Genomic DNA, 14,149 nt, shown 5'->3' on the forward strand with positions numbered 1-14,149 from the left:
CTTCAGGCCAGTTCTCTGTGTAAACCCTCAGTCGTCCAGGTCTGATCCAGAGCAAAAGAAGAAGTTCAAATCTGTAACTGGACAAATCGTCGTAGGACAGAAGACGTTTTGCTGCTCGTCAAAGCCGCTTCTTTGTCAGTTCTGGCTATATTACTACTGGACACTGCCTTATATCTGTCTCAAGGGAGGGGCTAATTACACTGAAACTGTAAACAGCTTTTGTTTCCAGTTTCAGCTGAGACTACTCTATTCAGCCCTTAACGACCCTGTGATTGTTCTCATTGTTCTGGGTCAGAGGATGGAGAGATTATGTCTCAGGCCCCCATTTCTGTTTAAGGAAGGATTGTCTTTCCTAACAAAAATATGTTCTTTAACTCTCATCTCAAACATTTCTTTTCTCTGGCTCAGATCTGAACGTCACTCTCTTCACAGGAGTAGTTAGTGTCTTTGAGATGGAGATGAACAGCAGACTGTGGTCCTGAGCTGCTCTCTCTCGGTTTTGGTTCATTCTCTTATGGAGCAGCTGTTTAGTTTCTCCAATATAACGCTCACTGCACTATTCACTAAACTGAATGGAGTAGACACATTTTAGAGATTTTAACTTTGTCTTTTGTTTCAGGCAAATTCCACCATATTTAAAAAGGCGTCTGGATGTGAGTTGAAACATCCTTATTGCAAAAACATTGTCCACATGACGACTGCTGAAACCGTCTCTACATGTTCAGCGTCTAATCTTAATCCATAATAAAACATGTGTGTGCCTTTAAGTGTTGTGGCTCGGGGCGTCCTGCTTCCTCACAGAGCAGTGGTGCAGCTCGGCTCCTCCCACACGGCCTGGCTCCTCCCACAGCTCTCACTCTTAAGTTTCATATGTGTCAAAACGAAACTGTTTCTGATCCAGCAGAGATGGCGCAGAAAGCACTCGACACAGAAGCCTTTTCTTGCGCCGTGTGTTTGGATCTACTGAAGGATCCTGTGACTATTCCCTGTGGACACAGCTACTGCAGGAACTGTGTCCAACAGCACTGGGACCAAGAGGACAAGAAGCAGCTCTACACCTGTCCTGAATGTCGCCTCAGCTTCAGCCCCAGGCCTGCCCTGGTCAAACACATCCTGTTAGCAGATTTAGTAGAACAGTTGAAGAAGACTGGGCTCACAGCGCCCCCTGCTGACCACGGCTATGCCGGACCTGAGGATGTGTCCTGTGATGTGTGCAGTGGGAGGAAGCTGAGAGCTGTCCAGTCCTGTCTGCAGTGTGTGGCCTCTTACTGTGAGCGCCACCTACAGCCTCATCATGAAGCTGCAGCGTTAAAGAAACACCAGCTGGTGGCGCCGTCACACACACTCCAGGAAAACATCTGCTCTCAACACGATGAAGTGAAGAAGATGTTCTGCCGCACTGAACAGCAGAGCATCTGCTACCTCTGCTCTGTGGACCAGCACAAGGGCCACGACATAGTGTCCTCTGCCTCAGAGAGGGCTCAGAGGCAGGCAGAGCTGCCGGCCAGGAGGGCCCTGCTGCTCCAGAGCCTCCAGCACAAAGAGACAGACCTCCAGAGGCTCCAACAGGAGGCCCAGGACATCAGCCGCTCTGCCCAGACAGCACTGCAGCACAACCAGGACAGCTTCAGAGACATGGTCCTTCTCCTGGAGAAAAGACGCTCTGAAGTGGAGCAGCAGATCTGCTCCCAGGAGCAGACCCAACTGAGCCGAGTCCAAGAGCTCCAGGACCAAGTGCAGCAGGACGTGAGTGAGCTGAAGAGGAGCCTCTCTGAGCTGGACACACTGACCCTCACCCAGGATCATAACCGGTTTCTACAGCTCTACACTTCACTGTCCACAGACACACAGAGCACAGAGCCAGTCAGGATTCAAACAGGGCCTCAGAGAAACTTTGAGGATGTGACCAGAGCTGTGTCAGCGCTCAGGGACAAAGTCCAGCTCACTCTGGAGGAGGGTCTGACCAACGTCTCACTGGCTCTGAGTCCAGTCCATGTTTCACTGTCACCAGCAGAACCCAGCTCCAGAGAGGACTTCTTACAATACTCTACAGAAATCACTCTGGATCCAAACACAGCGAACACCAGACTGTCTGTGATTGATGGAGACAGAAGAGCAGTTGTTTTGAGGCAAGGCCAAAATTATCCTGATCATCCAGACAGATTCAGTGACTGGTGGCAGGTCCTGAGCACAGAGGGTCTGATGGGACGCTGTTACTGGGAGGTGGAGTGGATCGGGGAGTGGGTCTGTGTAGCAGTTTCATACAAAGATTTTCAGAGAAAAGGAAAATCTATTGATGTTTTATTTGGACGCAATGATAAATCCTGGGCCTTAGTCTGTGACAAAACAAGATGTTCATTTGGATTTAACTCCGTCTGGTCCAAGATCTCAGGTCCGACCTCGTCCAGAATCGGGGTTTACCTGGACCACAGTGCAGGGGTTCTGTCGTTTTACAGAGTCTCTAAAAATACCATGAGCCTCATCCACAGAGTCAAGACCAGGTTCACTCAGCCTCTCTATGCTGGGCTGGGTTTTAACTACAATGTTGGAAACACTGCACATTTCCGTAAACTCAAATAGCAGCTTTTTTCTCCACAGTTTGGGATCAAATTTGTTCTTTTAATTTTAAACAAAGTGTTAAATTTTAAACAATTCTTTATGAGGGTCGACTAAAAATAGGACCTAGACACTAATCTAATCTAACACTAGTATCAAAACTAGACTCTCATTTAAAAAAACAAAAACAAACTGTAAATATTCTTTACCTTTTCTGAATATATATATATTTAGTCTTGGTCTATATCAGAACTAGTCTAAGACGACATGGGAATATTAGAATTTCAATTAGAAACTAGAAAAATATATATTATTTTGTGTTGAAAATGTGATTTTTTTGTCGACAGAAATCCTGTTTTTATCATTTCTGTGGAATCAAAATCAGTTTGGAAATTTTAAAATTGTTTTTTTTTTTCCTATAAAAATGTTGTTTCAGCTGCACTATTTTAATTATTTTGTGATAAATGAGATAAAAGATGAAATGTGTGGAATTACATTTTATATTTAGATTTTCAATATGTTTTTATTGAGTTTTAAAGTTGCACTATGTAACTTTTGTGGTGGATGGTCTGCTGCCTTGTCCTTGTGGAGATGTCACTGCTTTGTCTGGAATGTTCCACAGTATGGCATTAAACTGATCTATCTGTTCAAAATACCTTGAAAAACATGTGTTCCTGTTGTAAGCCTGCTCGCCTCTCCATAGTTCTGACCTTTAACTTGACTTTGAAGCATCACCTGTTTGTCTCAGTGGAGATAGATAAGTTTAATGCCACACTGTGGAACATATAGGCAAAGGAATAACATCTCCATGGAGACAGGAAGGTGATAATTGTAAAAGTTTGTCAGGGTCACATAATGGAGAACACTGGTAATACAATGGTGAAGACATCACACTCTTTAAATCAGCAATAAACTCATGAATCTGTTTGTTTTCATGTGTCCTTTTCTGTCCCCACACATAAAATACAAAGTAAAGTCGTAAAATGGAACCTGCTCTGTACAAATGAACGAGGAAGTGCCATTATTAAAACACAAACACGTGATTGTTGTCTGTCGTAATGACTTAAAGACAAAAGATTAAATATGAGAATGTGGAGTCCATAGAATGTTTTGCTCTGCTTAAAAAAAGAGCTGATTTAGAAAAGTAAGAGCAGCTAAGAATTATATTTAGACAAAAGAAGGTCAGAGGTTGTGAGTGTGTTGTTGTCAGTGGTGTAGTGCGGTGTGTGTGTTGTTTGTGTAGAGTGTAAAGTCCGAGCAGCAGAGATAGGACGAGACCGAACAGGACCAGAGAGACAGAGCTGGGCCACTTCCTGCTTTTATGGCCCATGTGACCAGGAGGCGGAGCAACAGGCAGGAAGACACAGAGAGGAGACGCAGAGCAACACTCCCTCCCAAGAACCACACGAGCCTGACCCATAACAAGACCTGTACAACCTGTTAATAATTAAAATAATAATGATAAGAGTTGAGTCCAGCGTCAAAGGGAGGAGTGTTAAAACAGTCAATACATAACAGGGACACAACAACCTATAATAATGTACAGGAGGTAAATATAGATACGTCTGTTTAACTCTAAGACTCCTCCCATTTGGGGGTAGTTATTGAACTTAGGTTTGGTTAAAGCCCACAACTTCAGGCCAGTTCTCTGTGTAAACCCTCAGTCGTCCAGGTCTGATCCAGAGCAAAAGAAGAAGTTAAAATTTCATTTTGCTGCTTCATCAAAGCCGCTTCTTTGTCAGTTCTGGCTATATTACTACTGGACACTGCCTTATATCTGTCTCAAGGGAGGGGCTAATTAAACTGAAAGTGTAAACAGCTTTTGTTTCCAGTTTCAGCTGAGACTACTCTATTCAGCCCTTAACGACCCTGTGATTGTTCTCATTGTTCTGGGTCAGAGGATGGAGAGATTATGTCTCAGGACCCCATTTCTGTTTAAGGAAGGATTGTCTTTCCTAACAAAAATATCTTCTTTAACTCTCATCTCAAACATTTCTTTTCTCTGGCTCAGATCTGAACGTCACTCTCTTCACAGGAGTAGTTAGTGTCTTTGAGATGGAGATGAACAGCAGACTGTGGTCCTGAGCTGCTCTTTCTCGGTTTTGGTTCATTCTCTTATGGAGCAGCTGTTTAGTTTCTCCAATATAACGCTCACTGCACTATTCACTAAACTGAATGGAGTAGACACATTTTAGAGATTTTAACTTTGTCTTTTGTTTCAGGCAAATTCCACCATATTTAAAAAGGCGTCTGGATGTGAGTTGAAACATCCTTATTGCAAAAACATTGTCCACATGACGACTGCTGAAACCGTCTCTACATGTTCAGCGTCTAATCTTAATCCATAATAAAACATGTGTGTGCCTTTAAGTGTTGTGGCTCGGGGCGTCCTGCTTCCTCACAGAGCAGTGGTGCAGCTCGGCTCCTCCCACACGGCCTGGCTCCTCCCACAGCTCTCACTCTTAAGTTTCATATGTGTCAAAACGAAACTGTTTCTGATCCAGCAGAGATGGCGCAGAAAGCACTCGACACAGAAGCCTTTTCTTGCGCCGTGTGTTTGGATCTACTGAAGGATCCTGTGACTATTCCCTGTGGACACAGCTACTGCAGGAACTGTGTCCAACAGCACTGGGACCAAGAGGACAAGAAGCAGCTCTACACCTGTCCTGAATGTCGCCTCAGCTTCAGCCCCAGGCCTGCCCTGGTCAAACACATCCTGTTAGCAGATTTAGTAGAACAGTTGAAGAAGACTGGGCTCACAGCGCCCCCTGCTGACCACGGCTATGCCGGACCTGAGGATGTGTCCTGTGATGTGTGCAGTGGGAGGAAGCTGAGAGCTGTCCAGTCCTGTCTGCAGTGTGTGGCCTCTTACTGTGAGCGCCACCTACAGCCTCATCATGAAGCTGCAGCGTTAAAGAAACACCAGCTGGTGGCGCCGTCACACACACTCCAGGAAAACATCTGCTCTCAACACGATGAAGTGAAGAAGATGTTCTGCCGCACTGAACAGCAGAGCATCTGCTACCTCTGCTCTGTGGACCAGCACAAGGGCCACGACATAGTGTCCTCTGCCTCAGAGAGGGCTCAGAGGCAGGCAGAGCTGCCGGCCAGGAGGGCCCTGCTGCTCCAGAGCCTCCAGCACAAAGAGACAGACCTCCAGAGGCTCCAACAGGAGGCCCAGGACATCAGCCGCTCTGCCCAGACAGCACTGCAGCACAACCAGGACAGCTTCAGAGACATGGTCCTTCTCCTGGAGAAAAGACGCTCTGAAGTGGAGCAGCAGATCTGCTCCCAGGAGCAGACCCAACTGAGCCGAGTCCAAGAGCTCCAGGACCAAGTGCAGCAGGACGTGAGTGAGCTGAAGAGGAGCCTCTCTGAGCTGGACACACTGACCCTCACCCAGGATCATAACCAGTTTCTACAGCTCTACACTTCACTGTCCACAGACACACAGAGCACAGAGCCAGTCAAGATTCAAACAGGGCCTCAGAGAAACTTTGAGGATGTGACCAGAGCTGTGTCAGCGCTCAGGGACAAAGTCCAGCTCACTCTGGAGGAGGGTCTGACCAACGTCTCACTGGCTCTGAGTCCAGTTCATGTTTCACTGTCACCAGCAGAACCCAGCTCCAGAGAGGACTTCTTACAATACTCTACAGAAATCACTCTGGATCCAAACACAGCGAACACCAGACTGTCTGTGATTGATGGAGACAGAAGAGCAGTTGTTTTGAGGCAAGGCCAAAATTATCCTGATCATCCAGACAGATTCAGTGACTGGTGTCAGGTCCTGAGCAGAGAGGGTCTGATGGGACGCTGTTACTGGGAGGTGGAGTGGAGTGGGGAGTGGGTCTGTGTAGCAGTTTCATACAAAGATTTTCAGAGAAAAGGAAAATCTATTCATGTTTTATTTGGACGCAATGATAAATCCTGGGCCTTAGTCTGTGACAAAACAAGATGTTCATTTGGATTTAACTCTGTCTGGTCCAAGATCTCAGGTCCGACCTCGTCCAGAATCGGGGTTTACCTGGACCACAGTGCAGGGGTTCTGTCGTTTTACAGCGTCTCTAAAAATACCATGAGCCTCATCCACAGAGTCAAGACCAGGTTCACTCAGCCTCTCTATGCTGGGCTGGGTTTTAACTACAATGTTGGAGACACTGCACATTTCCCTAAACTCAAATAGCAGCTTTTTTCTCCACAGTTTGGGATCAAATTTGTTCTTTTAATTTTAAACAAAGTGTTAAATTTTAAACAATTCTTTATGAGGGTCGACTAAAAATAGGACCTAGACACTAATCTAATCTAACACTAGTATCAAAACTAGACTCTCATTTAAAAAAACAAAAACAAACTGTAAATATTCTTTACCTTTTCTGAATATATATATATTTAGTCTTGGTCTATATCAGAACTAGTCTAAGACGACATGGGAATATTAGAATTTCAATTAGAAACTAGAAAAATATATATTATTTTGTGTTGAAAATGTGATTCTTTTGTCGACAGAAATCCTGTTTTTATCATTTCTGTGGAATCAAAATCAGTTTGGAAATTTTAAAATTGTTTTTTTTTTTCCTATAAAAATGTTGTTTCAGCTGCACTATTTTAATTATTTTGTGATAAATGAGATAAAAGATGAAATGTGTGGAATTAGATTTTATATTTAGATTTTCAATATGTTTTTATTGAGTTTTAAAGTTGCACTATGTAACTTTTGTGGTGGATGGTCTGCTGCCTTGTCCTTGTGGAGATGTCACTGCTTTGTCTGGAATGTTCCACAGTATGGCATTAAACTGATCTATCTGTTCAAAATACCTTGAAAAACATGTGTTCCTGTTGTAAGCCTGCTCGCCTCTCCATAGTTCTGACCTTTAACTTGACTTTGAAGCATCACCTGTTTGTCTCAGTGGACATAGATAAGTTTAATGCCATACTGTGGAACATATAGGCAAAGGGATAACATCTCCATGGAGACAGGAAGGTGATAATTGTAAAAGTTTGTCAGGGTCACATAATGGAGAACACTGGTAATACAATGGTGAAGACATCACACTCTTTAAATCAGCAATAAACTCATGAATCTGTTTGTTTTCATGTGTCCTTTTCTGTCCCCACACATAAAATACAAAGTAAAGTCGTAAAATGGAACCTGCTCTGTACAAATGAATGAGGAAGTGCCATTATTGAAACACAAAAATGTGAAAAATGTGAAAAATGTCCACTGAAGATTTGCAGCAACTGAGGACACACCAAACAGCCTGAGCTCAGAACCAGGACCAAACCGTAACTGACAAACATCTGACAGTATATGAATTATTTTTGTCCAACAGGGGGACATTTTTGGACAACTCCTGAAGGTTTGAGCAAGTGAGGCTCTGTCCATTTAATGTCAGTGATATTCACCCCAATGTCCTGTTCAAGCTTCATTTAGATGGTCCAGTGTAGGAATATTTCACAAATCCATCAGGTCATTGCAGATTTTAGAGATCGTGTCTTTCTTCAGAGGGTCCTGTAAAAGCACAATATCAGGTTCATACTCATGAGGCTGACAGGGGAAAGACGGGAACATTGTTTCACAAAGCTGCGAATTTGCAAATATTTGAAGAAGTCTCCCTTTACATTGTTATATTTCCCACAGAGTTGGTCAAAAGTTCTAAACGTTCAAAGCTGAGTATTTTGTATTTACTGTAAGTAAAAGTACTGTGACATTGTCAAATATATTACTCAAGTAGGAGTAAAAGAATGATGCTAGAAATGTACTCTGGAAAGCATAGTTTCTTTAAAAGTTACTCTAGTAAATGTAACTGAGTACTACACACCTCTGCATGTGACCAGGAGGCGGAGCAACAGGCAGAGACGCCAGTGTGTGAAGAGTGTAGGCCGACCCAGAGAGGAGACGCAGAGCAACACTCCCTCCCAAGAGACAAACGAGCCTGAGCCATGACAAGACCTGTACAACCTGTTAATGATAATAATGATGATAATAATAATAAAAATGATGATAATTTTAATTGAGTTTTTCTTTTTTTCCAACCTCAAAGGACTGATGTTAGAAAGTAAAAAAAATGACAATCTTAATCTATAATAAAATGTGTGTTTGTCTTTAAGTGTTGGTGCTCGGTGCTTCCTCCTCAGATCTACACAGAGCAGTGGTGCAGCTCGGCTCCTCCCACACGGCCTGGCTCCTCCCACAGCTCTCACTCTTAAGTTTCATATGTGTCAAATCGAAACTGTTTCAGATCCAGCAGAGATGGCGCAGAAAGCACTCGACACAGAAGCCTTTTCCTGCTCCGTGTGTTTGGATCTACTGAAGGATCCTGTGACTATTCCCTGTGGACACAGCTACTGCAGGAACTGTGTCCAACAGCACTGGGACCAAGAGGACGAGAAGCAGCTCTACAGCTGTCCTGAATGTCGCCTCAGCTTCAGCCCCAGGCCTGCCCTGGGTAAAAACATCCTGTTAGCAGCTGTAGTAGAGCAGATGAAGAAGACAGCGCCCCCTGCTGACCACTGCTATGCCGGACCTGAGGATGTGTCCTGTGATGTGTGCACTGGGAGGAAGCTGAGAGCTGTCCAGTCCTGTCTGCAGTGTGTGGCCTCTTACTGTGAGCGCCACCTACAGCCTCATCATGAAGCAGCAGCGTTAAAGAAACACCAGCTGGTGGCACCGTCACACACACTCCAGGAAAACATCTGCTCTCAACACGACGAAGTGAAGAAGATGTTCTGCCGCACTGAACAGCAGAGCATCTGCTACCTCTGCTCTGTGGACCAGCACAAGGGCCACGACATAGTGTCCTCTGCCTCAGAGAGGGCTCAGAGGCAGGCAGAGCTGCCGGCCAGGAGGGCCCTGCTGCTCCAGAGCCTCCAGCACAAAGAGACAGACCTCCAGAGGCTCCAACAGGAAGCCAAGAAGATTAGCCGCTCTGCCCAGACAGCACTGCAGCACAACCAGGACAGCTTCAGAGACATGGTCCTTCTCCTGGAGAAAAGACGCTCTGAAGTGGAGCAGCAGATCCGCTCCCAGGAGCAGACCCAACTGAGCCGAGTCCAAGAGCTCCAGGACCAAGTGCAGCAGGACGTGAGTGAGCTGAAGAGGAGCCTCTCTGAGCTGGACACACTGACCCTCACCCAGGATCATAACCAGTTTCTACAGCTCTACACTTCACTGTCCACAGACACACAGAGCACAGAGCCAGTCAGGATTCAAACAGGGCCTCAGAGAAACTTTGAGGATGTGACCAGAGCTGTGTCAGCGCTCAGGGACAAAGTCCAGCTCACTCTGGAGGAGGGTCTGACCAATGTCTCACTGGCTCTGAGTCCAGTCGATGTTTCACTGTCACCAGCTGAACCCAGCTCCAGAGAGGACTTCTTACAATACTCTACAGAAATCACTCTGGATCCAAACACAGCGAACACCAGACTGTCTGTGATTGATGGAGACAGAAGAGTAAGAGTTATGGGTAAACATCAAAATTACCCTGATCATCCAGACAGATTCAGTGACTGGTGTCAGGTCCTGAGCAGAGAGGGTCTGAGGGGACGCTGTTACTGGGAGGTGGAGTGGAGTGGGGAGTGTGTCTGTGTAGCAGTTTCATACAAGGATATTCAGAGAAAAGGAAACTCCACTGATATTTTATTTGGAGGCAATGATAAATCCTGGGCCTTAGTCTGTGACAAAACAAGATATTCATTTGAATTTAACTCTGTCTGGTCCAAGATCTCAGGTCCGACCTCGTCCAGAATCGGGGTTTACCTGGACCACAGTGCAGGGGTTCTGTCGTTTTACAGAGTCTCTAAAAATACCATGAGCCTCATCCACAGAGTCAAGACCAGGTTCACTCAGCCTCTCTATGCTGGGCTGGGTTTTGACTGGAATGCTTTTAGAGACACTGCACATTTCCCTCAACTCAAATAGCAGCTTTTTTCTCCACAGTTTGAGATCAGATTTATCCTTTTAATTTGAAACAAAGTGTTAAATTTAAAACAATTCTTTATGAGGGTCGACTAAAAATAGGACCTAGACACTAATCTAATCTAACACTAGTATCAAAACTAGACTCTCATTTAAAAAAACAAAAACAAAAAACAAACTAAATATTCTTTACCTTTTCTGAATATATATAGTTTTTGTTATGGTCTATATCAGAACTAGTCTAAGACGACATGGGAATATTAGAATTTGAATAAGAAACTAGAAAGAAACTACTGTTATTTTGTGTTGAAATGTGATTTTATTGTCAACAGAAATCCTGTTTTTATCATTTCTGTGGGATCAAAATCAGTTTGGAAATTTTAGAATTGTTTTTTATATAGAAATGTTTCAGCTGCACTATTGTAATGATTTTGTCATAAATGAGATAAAAGATGAAATGTGGGGAATTAGATTTTAGATTTAGATTTTCAATATGTTTTTGTTGAGTTTTAAAGGTGCACTATGTAACTTTTGTGGTTGATTTTCTGCTGCCTTGTTCTTTGCAGAGAAGTCATTGCTTTGCGTAGAATGTTCCACAGTATGGCATTAAACTGATCTATCTGTTCAAAATACCTTGAAAAACATGTGTTCCTGTTGTAAGCCTGCTCGCCTCTCCATAGTTCTGACCTTTAACTTGACTTTGAAGCATCACCTGTTTGTCTCAGTGGACATAGATAAGTTTAATGCCACACTGTGGAACATATAGGCAAAGGAATAACATCTCCATGGAGACAGGAAGGTGATAATTGTAAAAGTTTGTCAGGGTCACATAATGGAGAACACTGGTAATACAATGGTGAAGACATCACACTCTTTAAATCAGCAATAAACTCATGAATCTGTTTGTTTTCATGTGTCCTTTTCTGTCCCCACACATAAAATACAAAGTAAAGTCGTAAAATGGAACCTGCTCTGTACAAATGAACGAGGAAGTGCCATTATTAAAACACAAACACGTGATTGTTGTCTGTCGTAATGACTTAAAGACAAAAGATTAAATATGAGAATGTGGAGTCCATAGAATGTTTTGCTCTGCTTAAAAAAAGAGCTGATTTAGAAAAGTAAGAGCAGCTAAGAATTATATTTAGACAAAAGAAGGTCAGAGGTTGTGAGTGTGTCGTTGTCAGTGGTGTAGTGCGGTGTGTGTGTTGTTTGTGTAGAGTGTAAAGTCTGAGCAGCAGAGACAGGGCGAGACTCAACAGGACCAGAGAGACAGAGCTGGGCCACTTCCTGCTTTTATGGCCCATGTGACCAGGAGGCGGAGCAACAGGCAGGAAGACACAGAGAGGAGACGCAGAGCAACACTCCCTCCCAAGAACCACACGAGCCTGACCCGTAACAACAACTAAAACCTTTTAATAACAATAACGCTCTAGTCTTACATCGTGCTTTTCTAGACGTTTCATACTTACTACTGCAGCCTGCCCTGGGGTAAACTGACTAAAGTGAAGCTGCCGATCTGCACAAACATGAGCACTACCACTGTCGTACGAGGAAAGTGTCTTGCCCAACGACGCAACAACAGTTCGGACAGTGGTGCTGCAACTGCATTTTACAGACGATAAGTGTCAGTTTTTTCATAGTTTGTCCAATGGTACGACTTATACTCAGACGCGACTTATATGTGAAATTATTCAAATATAAAGCTTCATCTTCCTCTGGAGTTGGTGGATTTGTTCAGAAGTGACACCGAGGATGAAGAATTCAGTGGATTTATTGATTTGGAGTGAGATCCAGAGTAAAATTATAACTTATAACTTGCCTTTAAAGATAAAATGTCTGTTCTTGGTCACTACTTCCTGTTAGCGTCACTACTTCCTGTCCAATTTTATCTCTGTTTTAGCAGAATCTTGCAAAAATTAATAAATACTGTTAATAGATGCTGTTGTTCTCTATTTTATTCTTATTATTTAACTTGACTTTAAAGATAAAATGTCTGTTCTTGGTCTTGGATTTTGTCAAATAAATTTCCCCAAAAAAAAGCGACTTCTATGTTTTTTCTTCATTATTTTGCATTTTTGTTGGTGTGACTTATACTCCAGAGTGATGTATAGTCCGTAAAATAGAGTAATATTCAAAACGCTGTGATTTTAAGTCCAAAAAGGCAGTTGGAAACGGAAGATTAACAATTTCGTGGTTTATAAAGTTTCAGAAACAAATTTGAAATAAAATGATAGGTCTGGTGGTCATGAGTTTCCACGTAGCTGATTATCCCTGCGCTTTTGAACTTTTAATATTCATTTCAGAAAGTGAGAAAATGGGAAATTTAGCTCCAGTGTATAAAACAACATGGACGACAAGGACATTTCTCAATTTTAGTCACGATTCAATCCCGTCTTTTAGTCATTTAGTGTGTTTTTTTTTTTTTTTTGTTCATCTCTGGTTTAGTCTGGTCCTCGTCGTATTTGCATTTACAGTAAATACGTGAGAAAAATACTCAAATGACCCTCACACAGCTCTGCCTCCAGCCGTAAACTCATCATTACCTCTGCAAAGATACAAATGAATGTGAACTAAAACCACAGTTGGGTAGAGACCGCGCGGAGCATTACTTATCCTGGGATCAATTTTGCGTGTGATTAAACACAGTTAACTAATTACGGCGACAGCGTGACTTATGACGACGACGAGCCCGTATGAATTACCAATGAAGGAGTGAGAGAAAAAAGCCTGGAGGTAATTTATCTACAGCGCGATCATCGGAGAGAGGAAAAATGGTATTAGCAGATGCAAAACATATTAACGAATGGCTAATGAACATCGGGCGCGAGGATATCAGTCAATGCTACGGCTAATGTAGCACGTCGAGGGGAAACTGTGGACTATCGCTGGTCATTTGAGATAAAATGGACCGTTCCGAGGTTTGGGAAGGAAAAAAATCTTAAGAAAATGGTGTAGGAAAAGTCATTTGATGGGGGGTAATTACTGGAAGAAGGCAGAGCTTTGTCAAAAAAGATACAGAAACGCTTCACGGCCCATTAGCACGATCAGCGGGGCGTTGTGGTGATTGTTAAAACGACGGTAAGTGTCACGCTTCGCCGTACCTACGCTGGTTTACTCGTTTTTATTCATTAGTTTTGGCTCACGTGAAGGACTACGTGGATCCGTCTGTGAGCTTAACTCCGCAGAATGTGTCGAACGTCGGGGAAAATACAGGCCGGTGCGTTCACGGTGGAGTCTATTCACGACAGTTTTGTGCTCGTTTTGGTTTAACAACAGGAAATATCAGGAAATGTCCAGTGTTACTTGCACCGGATCAAATTATAAACTTAAATCCACACAGACCGGTTGCTATGGAGCTCACAGGGATCGCCCCCCCCACAGATCTGGAACAAACTTTCCCATTTTCTCACTTTCTGAAATGAATATTAAAAGTTCAAAAGCGCAGGGATAATCAGCTACGTGGAAACTCATGACCACCAGACCTATCATTTTATTTCAAATTTGTTTCTGAAACTTTATAAACCACAAAATTGTTAATCTTCCGTTTCCAACTGCCTTTTTGGACTTAAAATCACCGCGTTTTGAATATTACTCTGTTTTACGGACTATGCGTCGCTCTGGAGTATAAGTCACACCAACAAAAATGCAAAATAATGAAGAAAAAAACATATAAGT

The 14,149-nt window shown here is 43.3% G+C and overlaps 3 protein-coding genes across 3 annotated transcripts; all 3 read left to right on the plus strand.

The window, feature by feature from the left end:
• The first annotated feature begins 903 nt into the window (after positions 1-903).
• On the plus strand, positions 904-2,580 carry LOC117390312 (tripartite motif-containing protein 16-like). The gene has a single exon (XM_033988018.2). The coding sequence runs from the start codon at positions 907-909 to the stop codon at positions 2,578-2,580; it is 1,674 nt and encodes a 557-aa protein (XP_033843909.2). The 5' UTR covers positions 904-906.
• A 2,482-nt stretch (positions 2,581-5,062) lies between these two features.
• On the plus strand, positions 5,063-6,739 carry LOC117390311 (tripartite motif-containing protein 16-like). Its single transcript, XM_033988017.2, has one exon. The coding sequence runs from the start codon at positions 5,066-5,068 to the stop codon at positions 6,737-6,739; it is 1,674 nt and encodes a 557-aa protein (XP_033843908.2). The 5' UTR covers positions 5,063-5,065.
• Positions 6,740-8,774: 2,035 nt separating this feature from the next.
• LOC129456163 (tripartite motif-containing protein 16-like) lies at positions 8,775-10,501 on the plus strand. Its single transcript, XM_033988020.2, has one exon. The coding sequence runs from the start codon at positions 8,807-8,809 to the stop codon at positions 10,472-10,474; it is 1,668 nt and encodes a 555-aa protein (XP_033843911.2). The 5' UTR covers positions 8,775-8,806; the 3' UTR covers positions 10,475-10,501.
• The last annotated feature ends 3,648 nt before the right edge of the window (positions 10,502-14,149 follow it).

This window comes from Periophthalmus magnuspinnatus, chromosome 22, assembly GCF_009829125.3.
Source record: "Periophthalmus magnuspinnatus isolate fPerMag1 chromosome 22, fPerMag1.2.pri, whole genome shotgun sequence".
NCBI lineage: Eukaryota > Metazoa > Chordata > Actinopteri > Gobiiformes > Gobiidae > Periophthalmus > Periophthalmus magnuspinnatus.

Excerpts from the sequence above, each read along its gene's own strand:
- LOC117390312 (XM_033988018.2), top strand. The coding sequence starts at position 907 with ATGGCGCAGAAAGCACTCGACACAGAAGCCTTTTCTTGCGCCGTGTGT.
- LOC117390311 (XM_033988017.2), top strand. The coding sequence starts at position 5,066 with ATGGCGCAGAAAGCACTCGACACAGAAGCCTTTTCTTGCGCCGTGTGT.
- LOC129456163 (XM_033988020.2), top strand. The coding sequence starts at position 8,807 with ATGGCGCAGAAAGCACTCGACACAGAAGCCTTTTCCTGCTCCGTGTGT.